General features: G+C 39.8%; 1 protein-coding gene across 2 annotated transcripts in view; it reads right to left on the bottom strand.

The window, feature by feature from the left end:
* Positions 1-13,263, bottom strand: part of NBAS (NBAS subunit of NRZ tethering complex) — a 230,899-nt gene that overhangs the window by 211,772 nt on the left and 5,864 nt on the right. For both annotated transcript variants that reach the window (XM_060233719.1, XM_060233728.1), the window contains exons 2-9: positions 12,981-13,035; positions 11,627-11,663; positions 11,085-11,162; positions 8,931-8,978; positions 6,857-6,900; positions 5,554-5,687; positions 4,278-4,411; positions 4,095-4,193 (exon numbers count right to left, since the gene is read on the bottom strand). In XM_060233719.1, the coding sequence (XP_060089702.1) occupies positions 4,095-4,193; positions 4,278-4,411; positions 5,554-5,687; positions 6,857-6,900; positions 8,931-8,978; positions 11,085-11,162; positions 11,627-11,663; positions 12,981-13,035 (629 nt within the window). The remainder of the gene's footprint in view (positions 1-4,094; positions 4,194-4,277; positions 4,412-5,553; positions 5,688-6,856; positions 6,901-8,930; positions 8,979-11,084; positions 11,163-11,626; positions 11,664-12,980; positions 13,036-13,263) is intronic.

Raw genomic sequence — 13,263 nt, 5'->3', positions numbered from 1 at the left:
AGATAAGAGTCCGCACACTTAACCACTACACCAAACTGGCTCTCCACACAAATGGCACACAAATGGCATATATAGTCCACACAAATGGCATATACAGCAGCAGCCCTTTTTTGTGTTCAGCTAGGAATGCTGGTTTCTCTCAAAAGGCTGAGAAGATTACAGCAACATACTTTACAACACGCAGAACATCAACAACGTCAGTGCTGCAGGAGGAAGAAATAATCTGTGCTCTCTCAGAAAAGTGATTAAGCTGTCAAAGCGCTGTCATTCCCCATCATATAAAAAAAACTTTAAAGGGAAATAATGGCCTTATTAAAAAGAAACTGAACACAAAGAGCATATTTATAGTTGAATCACAAACATTCAAAACAGGGAGGGAAATAAAGAGAGAACCGTGAAACACAATGCAGGTCCCACCTCTACACAACAGTACTGCAAAGCAGTTGATTAGCCTGTCTTTCACATCTACTCTCTCTCTTTCTCTGCCTGACACAGTAGAAGAAAGAGCTTTGGGCATCAAAGTCTGGAAGCTCTGCCTGAATAATGGGCAAAACTCCAAAATCCACAGCCAAGTCATGCTTAAAAAGAAATCTGTTTCCAACCTGATGAAACAAACTGATGTTATTCAGATTCATCAAAACGTTTGCAAAGAGTATAAAGACCACATCGCATTGTTCTCCTGTGTTTGGCTTACCCTGTGCTTAGAATACAGTCGGAGGGGAGGGACTAGAGAAGAAATTCTTTATCAGGCCTTGATCATATTCAAAATCAATACTGTCTACTTCAAACAAAATATTTGTCCTGCAATGCTTCTGAAAATTTCAATACACTGTGGCTTGGACCTGGCTGAGGAGCATGACTTTCTCATCTCTGTACTCCCTGAAAGTCCCCAAATGTTCCAGGAAGAACAGTATTTTGAGGGGCATCCAGGACTGCACCTGAAGAGGGAAGGTCAGAACACTGTGTGCCTTCCTCCCACAGAAATGCTCAACTGGATTATATGGACCCCAATAAAATCTTGGTGGAGGGCTTGGTGTGACTTGGTCCATAAGGTCGCAAAGAGTCGGACTCGACTGTGCGACTGAACAACAACAAAATCTAACCCTAATAAACTCTTAACTGCTGTTCATCATCACCCTCCCAATATCCCACTTTCAATGATTTTACCCTTGCAGGCCACTTTCAAGAGAGGCAGCAACTTATTCAGAACTGAAGGCAACATGAAACTGCACAGCCAGGCAAAGGATCCCACTGAGGCCACTGTCATGATTAGTTATTTGGTAATAATCTGTACAGAACATCACTGATGCAGGTACATTGCTTGGTCCTGCAGTTCTTAATCTCAGATCAGAGAAATGCCAATGAAAAGCCAAGTGAATGCCATGAACAATCCAATCATCAGGAAAGCTGAAAGAATGAATTTAGACTTCTTTTTCCCTTGGTCAAAAAAAAAATAAAATCAGATGTTCTCATTCAATGATCTAGTCTCAAGGGGGCTACAAAATTAATCTAAGCAGAAAACTGGCATTTTATAAGACTCTTGACAGTGATTTTATCCATCTTCATTTGGAAAAGAATGACTACATTATTACAGTATTCAATACTAAAGTGCATGGCTTTGTCAGTCATGAAAACCGCAAAGCCACATTGCCCACAGGTAAGGTTTTAGTTTACTCATGGAACCAAAACCCCTCAACAAGCAAGCAATAAATAAATAAATAAATGGACTTATACCCAACAAGGCAAGATGCACTAGTGAGGCAGAATTCCCAGAGTGAGACTTCCCCTACCTGTTGCCATCCAATAAGCTCTCGGAAGTGTCAGACCTAGAAAGTAAGAGGGCAAAGTCGGGGATCTGCATGGGGGCAAAGTGGGGGATCTTCAATGGGAGAGGGGAAGAAGCTGCCAGCAATTCTACCAAGATGAAAGTGCCCTTAAGTCTTCAAAACTGTGTTGTTGTTTACAAGCATATGACTGTAAAATTAACTGACATTTAACCTTTTTAAAAGGAAAAAATAAAACTGACATAATAAGGAGGCATGGAACTGTTGCAAGTCAGTTAAAGGAGGTAAAGAGGTGGAGAAGGAGACAGGGAAATTGCCCTGCTTAGGCCTAAAGAATTTACAGAATCCTGAGAAGGGAAGATTAGAGAAAATTTCAAATGATTTATCTCACCATCCTTTTTCAATTCTTTACAGACTCTCATCTTTTAACATACAACTGCCAGGTAGCTACAAAAGTGGTTCATAATTTAACACACACAAAACTAGTAATTACAAAGGACAGTGATGGGATTTAAGATCTTATTTAAATGTGGAACTGCTGACATACATGAACTTATCCATGTGACACTACGCATGGCTGCTACTTTTTTTGTACTGAGCCCTTGGCAGCTACAGGTGCAAGCATGAGGGGGATAGCACAGATGGGCATCATGGCAGAGTGATAATATCACTCGTGGCGGGATTGCACGCATAGTGTGTCAGTTTAAGCAAAACACTGGGCAACTACAAGTCACATAGAGATGTTCTCAGTTCCACCAGAACTGGGTTCAAACTAGGCCTAAATGAAACAGAGTGGAATCTTTTCTAAGAAGAAAAAGACAACTGCAGATTTATACCCCACCCTTCTCTCTGAATCAGAGACTCAGAGCGGCTTACAATCTCCTATATCTTCTCCCCCACAACAGACACCCTGTGAAGTGGGTGGGGCTGAGAGGGCTCTCACAGCAGCTGCCCTTTCAAGGACAACTCCTGTGATAGCTATGGCTAACTCAAAGCCATTCCAGCAGCTGTAAGTGGAGGAGTGGGAAATCAAACCCTGTTCTCCCAGATAAGACTCCACACACTTACCCACTACACCAAACTGGCTCTCTGAGAAGCTTACCACAAGTAAAATTTTCTGCTACATGGGTCATCTGTATCACTACAAACATTGTGTATTTCCCCCCCTATGTGTGTTACTGGTTGGCTTACTAAGCAGTATCCCATAAGGTTGAATAATTGACTATACTGGCAGTCAGTGGTTTATTATGCTGAATGGGGAAACTATGTCTCTGAGATGTAGACTTCTTCCATGGTCAGAGTCATCAGAGTTTATCTTCTCTGCTCCTTCTCCATGGTTTCACAATATCAATTTTCATTTGCTTAGTTTGGAAGAAAGTGCCAATGTCCAACAGGAAAAAAACACTGCACAAAGTATATATGCATGCACACAGTGGTACTTGAGAAAGATGAAGTTTTATGTAATATCATTCATGAATTGTTCTTTACAGAAATTCCATTTTGGCATTTCTGAAGTTTCATTGGGTCATATGTTGTGCTATAGCAGCACTGGGTGCAGATTTCAAGTTTAATGGGCAAAGTGAACCTTTTAGATCTTTCTCATCATCTGTATACATGCATACACAAAGACGGTCTTCTGTATTCATCCTTTAGCATAAAAAAAGAGTTAAGTGACAGTATGCCGATAGTCTTAAAAATATTTGGGTGAGAACAGTCACTTCAAGACAAGATGAAAATCCAAGTAACAAAAGATTTAAGACGCCTGCTCTCAAATGGAACAAACTATTTGTGGAAAGTGTGAAGTCTCCTTCCTAAAAGCCTTGGAACAAAATAAGCTCGTCTCCCTCCAGTACATTTAAACTATTGACAGTCATCATAGGGCATATAACCAGAATAGAGGGCTAGGAGAAAGTTCTTAATTTTATAATTATTCTAGAAGATGGTGAGCATACTTAAGGTATCAGCACAAGGCCATCAGCACAATTGTGGGAGTCACGCATCTTGTGAGCACTTTTGTCTGGACCTGCTGAACTGGTGCATCCATTTTTAAGACTATGAGGAAGAAAGGTCACTTTAAGATTAAGACAAGCATAACTAGGAATGTATTTCAGTCACCATAAATCAAAAAGGAATAGAATTCCATTAGCTGCTACATATGCCTGTGAATGGTATGTCCTGTAATTCAGCCATTTGCAACTTAGAAGATGGAGGGGGATGGGGAGAGAAATGGAACCCAGCTATATAAAGCACATGGCTATTGAGCACCAGTATTCTATCACTACAAAATTAATTTAGACTAAAAAAACTTACCGGTGTACAGGATGGTAAATTACTGCCATTATTCCATGAGCATAATGACTTCTGAAGTTGAAACTATGGCTTTCTTGGAAACTCTGATTTGTTCCAACACTAAACCAGAAAAAGAATATCATTTATTCTACTTATAAGGATTTCAAATTAATAGGGATAGGTATAGTCTGCATCCATAATTACCTTACAAGGTAGCTTTTTAGTTCCCCACGGTAATTGATGACTAGCAATTCAGCTGACCACTGGGCACTTGCTTTGTATTCCAAAAAGATCAATCCTGCTATAGCATAGGTCAAGTCTCCAGGAAAACTAGAGCCCTGGACCAAAATAAAAATTGGCGTTATAAACAAATTTGGAAGACACTGCTTCAGCAGGCAAAATTTCTGCACTGAATCAGATATAAAAAATACAAGATCTTAAATTGCTCAAATAGAGTATCAATCCCAATCAGAAGCTGCTAGGCAAGCATGAAGAAGTCATCATAACAATATCATCAGTGTATAGCCAACCATCTGTGAATTGGATGTAAAGTTTTCCCAAACTTGTCTCAGTTTCCAAAATCTCTTCCAGTAGTTGATAGATAAACCCAAGAACATGGGACCCATATGAAAGAATAGCTCTGCAGGTTGGAGGACCAGTGTATAGAGGGACAATAGGGTGAATCATTGTTCCTTCAGCAAGTGGTCTTGCTGATTCCCTAATCTTCCTCTCCTTAAACCAGACAGCTACTGATCTATATAAATCCAGCAAGCCTAAGAATGATCTTTCTGGGTTAAGTTGCAGGAATGAAGATGAATGTGGAAACAACTGCAGATCTTCCTGCATAGATACAAGAAAATGTTTGGTCCTGAGCACTATTTGTTAGAAGAGGATCAACATATTACCATTTTGACAATAAAATTATAGGACAGATATTTGTTCAAGGGTTTATCAGCTATGCAACATACAGCAACTTAACTTTAATGATTACTAAAATTCTTCTAGAAACTGCTTTTTTCAGCTTCCCAGAAGTTAGAATTGAAAACCTGCCTACTAAAAAGCCTGGTGAATATATTCACAGAAAAATTAAAATGAAACAGTTAAGCTGCTGCCCAAGCAAATTTCCATCGCTGCAAGAAGCAGTCTCCCTTCCAAGGTCAACATGCTGGTTCAATGCTAAAGCATAGTCCTGTAGGGGACTTGCTGTTTTTAGAGGGCTACAACAGTATAACTTCTGGCCAAAGATTCAGTAACTTTATGGCACAAATAAAATTAATGTAGTTTGTTTAGTCTGTACAGAAATACCAGATCCAAGTTTACCAATAAAAACACAGAAACAACTGTTAAACAAAATAAGCAATAAAGTGCCTGCAATGAAAGCTCTCAGCATAATTGTGTAATGTTAAAATTATAATAGCCATAAAGGTCTAATTTGCATGCAAAGTGGACTTTTGAAATCTCTAACATAAAAAGTAAATACCGGTGAAATGACCAGGAGTTCACTGCCAACCAAGTCAAATACTCTGACAGTTCCAGTGCTTTCTCCATAGGCAAGCAAAGTGCAATCATGACTCCAAGCCACACGCCTCCACTGTGGGTTAGGATCCCTTGGAACTGTGGGAGGAAAAATACATTGCCAATAACACCAGTCTCAACATGGGGTGAGGAGATAAAAAAAAAAAAAGACATTCATTCTAATGTTAACAGATGTATTATAGGCCAAGGATTAAGATTTATGGTAACATAAGAAGGGCTCCACTTCATCAAACCACTAGTGCATCTAACCCAGGATCCAGTTACACACTGTGGCCAACCACTGGAAGGCCAACAAACAGAGACCTAGGCTTCCCCACCCCACCCTCAATGTAGCCTCTTACAACTGGCATTCAGAAGTTTGCTTCCAAATATGGAGATTCCTTTTAGTCACCAAGACTAACATGCCACGACCCTGAGATCGGCTGCATAGCCCCATGTGCCAGATCACAAGGCCTTATATAATAGTCAGCTCCCCCACATGCACTTTTGTTAAGACCTTTTGCTAGTGCCCATGCATTAAAAGCAAAGGCACTATGTCTCCTACCTCTCTTTGCACACATACTGAGAGAAACAGGACAGCACAAGGCCACTAATTGGTGAAGAGAAATCAATTCTAGCATAGACAGGTTTCATGCCCCTTCCAGCATAAGCTCCTCTGTTTCCCTTTGTCTTCTCCCCCTTTCTGGCCAGCTACTCATATCAGTTGTTCCTCCAATGTGCACTTGTAATGAGGAGCCCTCTCCTCACCAGTGAGGGTACAACTCTAGTTCCTCCTGTTCCTGTCATATGACTGACATCATGTGACTTCCTGCCATGTATTTCCATCTCTGTGGTTCCTATGCTATCACCTAGAGGCTAAAGATGGTCCCGCTTCTGGAAAAAGAAGACCATTGCTAGATTAACATATTTGAATACAGAATTGTACTAGAAGCATAAAAAATGGTGAACAGGATTGGAAAAAAGCAATCTTTTAAAAGAAGTCCTAAACCAAGGCCTAGTTTACATAATAAAAGTTCCCAGGTGGCAATACAAGTGGGGATGTTTTCATTTCATTAGCAATCAATATTTTTAAAATATGCCACAACTACGAGGTGAACTCATCCATACAAGTCTGATAATATAAAACCCACTACATGGAAGATTTGAACTTACCTTCAAGTGATAACCATAGTACAACCATCAGCCCCTAACCGTTACAATTTAACAATTAAAAGAAAATTGAGAGTGTGTTATAGAACACAACATACCTTGACATTTCCCAATTACAGACCCGAACTCATCCTTTGCAGACCTGAAATGTTAAATTTCAACATTAAATTTACAGAATACATGCCAGCCATGACTCATGGATGAGTAGCTTACTGATAGTTTAAGTAAAAGAAACATACTAATGTTTAACTTTTTGCAGAAGAAACAAACCCACTGAAGCAGATTGCAGCAATATAGGTAAACATGTCATATCAACACTGAAGTTCTGCACCCAAGAAGAAATACTTACATGGAAACAAAGTAGAAACAGTAGAGAATTACAAGAAACAAGTTAACAAGTCTAATAAACTGGAGTCACATATGCACTGAGGTTCTGCTTATAAAGCTAAACCAGGCTGCAGAATATCTGACATATACTATATAGTATATAGCAACCGTGATGGCCACTCAACCAAAGCAAGAAGTGTTATATAGACAATAGCAGGCTCTTTCAGATGACATGACTATAAAATGAAGCAGGGAGGCTGGAAGGGAGGACAGAAGGACCCTGGCAGCAAGCTCAATTCCTAAGCTATGCATACTCATGAACTTAGAATGCTTTCCACACAACTTGGAAGCCCGGAGGTTCAACTTTTTTGCAATGTACATGTGTAGACCGAACATGGAAGTACCCATCACAACCCCACTTCCCCCACGCTTATTTATTCCACACTAAAGTGTGGAAAGGAATACAGCAGGCTGGGGAAATCACAGGATCATCATTCACAGAATGCAATCTGCAAGAGTAATATCCCCCTTCATTCCATTCAACATTTCCCTTTTCATACTCAAGAAAAGCGCCTGCATTTCTTGTTTAGTGCTGAAACCTTTGAACAAGCAGCTCTGGAAGTCCTGGTGATCACCTGCATGAAGAAGAGCTGAATTTGCCCATGGTTCTATTTGACATCAAGGGCACTACAGACCAATGTTCCCTCTAAGCTGTGGAGTCTTGTGAGCAAAATTTCTACTTTGTGAGCTACTGGCATTAAAATTGTGAGCTACTGACATTAAAGTTGTGAGCTGCTGCATAAATTAGTTTGCTCTAGGGTCTTTTTTCCTGAGCCGAGACAAAAATGTATGAGCTAGAGGCTAAAAAGTTGTGAGCTAACTCACACTAACTCAGCTTAGAGGGAACACTGCTACAGATATATATCAAATGATGGATTGCTAATGGCAGAATGGAATTTTCCTGTCTCCTTGTCCCACAGCAACCCACTGATCTCAATGAAATGCAGCTCCTGGGAGCTACAGAACTCCAAGTAATTACATAAGGGAGAGTCTGAAGTGGAAATGGGAAACTACTGTAGATTCTCGCTGCCCTGAGCTTGCTTTGGCGGGGTTGATGGGATATAGAACTAAATAAATAAACCAGCAGAAACTACGAATCGGGGGGACCCAGCCCTATGCTATATAGATCCACTTTGTCAGTAGGCATTCTTTGTGCATCAAGTAGGTCTAAATCTCAAAAGAGTTGGGGCGAGGTATCAAAGAATGTGAACTTCACGTTTTTAATGCACAGACACTAATAATTGTTATTATTAATCTACCCTGAGTATCAGAAAGAAAGGTGGGCTATTAATGAAGGAAATAAAATTGTAAAATAAAAACAAAAAAATTAAAATAAAATAAAGCAATAAAATAAAAATAAAGCAATAAAGAGAAAACCTTAAAATTAAAAATTAAGTAGATGGAATCATTAGACAACTACTACAATTCTTATTTTTTTCATGTCTTATTTGGAATGTATTTCATTCAGCAAGATGTGTGACCATTAACCCAAAAAGTGAAAGGGTGAAACAAGCATTTATTTTTTAAAAATTATTTATGTAGATCGAGTACAGTAAATATAACAATAGAGGCATTAAACTGTAAAATCAACAACAGAATAGCAATGAGAGATAAGTAAGCAGGGAGAATCTTGGCCAAATAAGGCAGTTAATGACCAGCCACTAATGCTCTGTGACACAGTTAGAAAGGACCACTTGTTGCCTATCCTCTGAAGGCAAGAGCGATAGTCAAAAACTTCAGAAGATTGTTTTAAGGGCTAGGCAAATTCATACAGGAATACCTTACCGTATTTCTATACACTGGTCTTGAACAGCTGCCAACAATTTTCCATTGCTGGGGGGAGAAAAAAGACTTTGTAAAAATACCAACATAATGTTGCTTCTTATTTATTTAAATTTATATTCCACCCTCCCCGGAAGCGGGCTCAAGGTGGATTACAGAGCAGAATCTAAAACATCAGGATTTCAATGCAAATTCAATACAAAGTAAAACAGTTTAAAACAGCATAAATTAGGACAGAACATGAGAATTCCCTGCTGGAGCCATTCTTACTTATTTAGCACATTTTTATGTCATCCTTCTTTCAAAGAACTCAAGGTTCCCCATTCTTCTATTTTACAGCTTTTGGATCACAGGATTTGCATTTAAAATGGTAACATACCAAAAATGCTGAGTGAATGACACTGAATGACGAGCATTACTAAAATGTATGCATATAGATCTATCGATGTCACATTATATGCTCTAGTGAAAACAAAGAGGGGCCCCCAAGGAGCCTGCAGTCTCACCTGGATACTTATTAGCACAATATTTTCAACATTCACAAAACACAGAAACCCCTCACAGGCACCAAGAGCACAGGGGAAAGAAAAAATGCTGCTGCAGCTCACATGTTCTGTTTATGATTTTGACTAAGGAAAAAACCCAGAGTCACAGCTCATACATTCAAGGGGACACAGATTCAGCCATCTACAAAAAAAACATCCCCCAGAAAGAACAGAAAGAATACAGCAGCAAACCAGCTGATATACAGGTGATGGAAAATACCTGACCAATTTGCTGTTAAAACTCATTTGTGCACTCACATCATTATGTTTCTTTCAACCCTCCTACCTACTATTCAACCTAGACCCTGTGTCTCTGATAAGAATTTTGCCCCACATTTCCCGTTATGAAGCTGAGCTCCATATACTGCTCATCAGGTGTGGCTGCCACATTCTGCATTGACTCAAGGGACTTCACTAACTCCAGATTTCCCCACATACATAATGAAGAATTCCATGGAAGGTTTGAATGTCAGCACTTCACACTGTAGTAAATAAGCAGGAAATATATGGTGTTTCCTGTCCTGCCATCAGCCCTTCAAAGGGCAGGTTGATAGGGACCAAGACCGGCAGAGGGCTGTACCAGGGGTACAAGAAATGTCACATTTCCAAGACCCCTTCCTACCCAGGTTCAACACGAGTGAACTCCCGCCCCCCTCAACACACACACACACACACATAAACACCTCTAATGCATACCAGTCGTGGCAAAATTATCACTCCAGTCTTATTTCCATCTACATTGACTTCTAAAATGCTCTCAGGCCCAATGCAAGCTGCTGGCATTGACCTTTAAAGTCCTATACAGCTTGGGGCCAGCATGCTCGAAGGACCACCTTTTCCATATGAACCTGCCCAACATCTCTGGCCCCTCTTTGGCGGCCCTGCTTCGGGTGCCCCTGCAATCTGCAACAGCCTAAGCAAATGCCTTCTTGGTTATGGCACCAAAACTCTGGAACTCCCTTCCCAGGGACCTTTGTATGGCTCCCTCTATTATTGACCTCTGCCAGTGAGTAAAGACTTCTTTGTTTTGCCAGGCATACCCTCAATAACAGATACTGGCATTCCACCCCTTGTTTTGGTGTTATGGATGTTTATGCTTTATTAAATTGTTTAAGTATTTTATATATCCTTACATATTAAAATGCTGCTTGATGTTTTAATGCTTGCCACCTTGGGGGCCCTTACGTGTAAATAAGTGGCATCAAAATGTTTACAATAAACTAAGTTTAAGTGGAGCAGGTAAGATCAAGCAATGTGGACTAGTATATATTGGGGGCTTCCCCCTTTACCTTTATCCTCACAGTAAATTTCTAAAGCAGGTTAGATTGACCCAGGGTGGGACTTTATCATAACACACATCAATCCAAATCCATTACATTATCCAGGCAGACCCCTTCATTATATCAGCACTGCTATCTTGCATTTTTTCAGGCCTAATGCAAACTACTCACATAAATTTAAAACAAATTTCATTGTATAAGTTTACCAAGCTCAACGATTCTTCTTCTTTTTTTTCATATCAGAAAGATAAACCTTTCTGACTTACAGGAACCAGTTTGCACCATGAGTCCCAAGTGATCCCCATTTCCCACTCAAGAACACAACCACCTACCTTGCAAGCACTAAATGCCAGTTGATCTGTTTACTGACCAGGCGGACGAGTCCAGCAGGGAGGGAAAACTTTGCAGGACTGAAAGGAGAACATACTTAAATTGAAATGTGACAGTAAATTCATACGAACTTCAAGACAACAACTACTAGATTTTAAAGATAAGAAGCAAGCAGAGGATTATGCAATATTAAGTTGTTGTTTTGGTTTCAGCTGAACTATACTATTCTACCACAAAATCTGAATATATGGAATATATGGAATAAATATCAAGGATAATCAAATTCCTTAGTAGTACAAGGGAAGGACAGAAGGATTTACACCAATTGTTATATTGATAAGCCAATTTTGTATCCCAAGGATAAATGCATACACTTAATCAGCTTGTATTTGTTTAACACAAATTATTTTCAAAGATAAATGCTTCAGAGCAGAGGTTCTCCAAATGTTATTAAGAGTAACAAGTCTTTGCAAATGCAATGAGGCCTTTCAAAATTATTTCTGGGAGGGCCTTAGAAAACTTGAGCATGAACAAAGTAACTTACCTATACCATAAATACTGAAGTATAAATAAGGCAGGACCTACAAATAAAATTAAAAAGAGGTAACTGAACACAAAATCCTTGCCAAAAACAAGTCAACTGATAAAGGGCAATTTATGTTCTCTATGCTTACTCCAGATTAATTTTTCTAGATAGCCCAAGAGATCCAACAGAGCCTTTATAGCCACCTTTATTTTCTTTGAGCTCTTTCAAGTAATCAGTTATCTGTCTTCCTGATAAATAGCATATGTCCCACCCTCTAGTTCTGTTGCCTCTCCAGGAGGAGATGGAGAAGGACGAAGAGGAGACTGGATTTACACCTCGCCCTTCACTCTCAGAGAGTCATAACTGACTCCAGCAGCTGCTTGTTAAGAAGTGGGGAATCAAACCCATTTCTCCCAGAATAGAGTCTGCACACTTAACCGCTACACCAGACTGTAGCGAACCCTGGGTGAGTCACACAGTTACCACAGTATCAAGTCACTCTTGACTTGTCCAGTGGGGCTTGTCCATCACATTTCATTAACTCTACAGAAAAACCCATATTAAAGAAACTGATTCTGAGCATATTTACTCAGAAATCATCCTTACTGAGCTCAGTGGGGTTACTAACCACAGCCCGCTTTGAAGGTCCTCTGACCCAAGATCCAGGGCCCCAAGCTTCCACCATAATAGCACTGCATGACTCCAATGATCAACATATTTTATAACACAGGGGTGGCCAAACTTGCTTAACATAAGAACCACAGAAAATAAATGTGAGATGAGAGCTGCAGGGAAGGAAGGCAGGGAGTAGGAAAGTAGAGGAGGAAAGAAAGCAACTTTAATTTTAATTAAAGCAACTTTAATTTTAAATGCATTCTCCAAACTACCAGCTGGCTTGGAGAAGTGATTTAAAGAGAGAAATGCCTTCTCCAAGCTGGCCAATGGGAGCTTCAAGAGCCACACAGTATGTGTGAAAGAGCCACATGCAGTTACTGAGCCACAGTTTAGTCACCCCTTTTATAACACTTCCGCAGTAGTGTATGTAAGATTCATAGCACATAAAGAAAATCTTTAATCAGTGATTGAGAAAGACCCCCCAACATACCAGAAGACCTGTTTATTGGTTTATGCATATATGAGCTCCACTGTCGGAGAAGTTGAAAAGAAGAAAAATCCAAGGAGAATCAAAAGAGAGCATATGCCTCTGGAGAATTGCTATGCAGTACATATTGCGCTTGGCCTCCAACATAATAGGTATACGGCAATATCAGATAACAAACTATATAAACAAAAGCAATGAATTCACACACCATCCATTTCAGCCATATAACAGCCACCGAACAATCCATCAGAGCAAGCCATGCATATTTACCTGTAATTGCTCTAGTGATGATAAATGATGCACCATGTTTCCGGTTGCCTCTTGGCTGCAATTACAACAGAGTTAGTTTGCAGCAACTGAACAACCCTTTATTCACTAGTTTTTCAAATGAAGGCATTTAACATACCCTCCGTTGGCCTAAGCCATGATTTAAAATTCTCTTTGGGTTTCAGCTTTAAGGGCACCTTCCCAAAGAGGAAATTGAAAGCAAGTAACTCAGCATGCTCAGTACTTGCAATTCCCATGAGGACTGTACTAATGCACCTACTAATGG

Source organism: Heteronotia binoei, chromosome 1 (assembly GCF_032191835.1).
Source record: "Heteronotia binoei isolate CCM8104 ecotype False Entrance Well chromosome 1, APGP_CSIRO_Hbin_v1, whole genome shotgun sequence".
NCBI lineage: Eukaryota > Metazoa > Chordata > Lepidosauria > Squamata > Gekkonidae > Heteronotia > Heteronotia binoei.
Note: the sequence above shows the minus strand (reverse complement) of the source record. Positions and strands in the feature narration are given on the sequence as shown.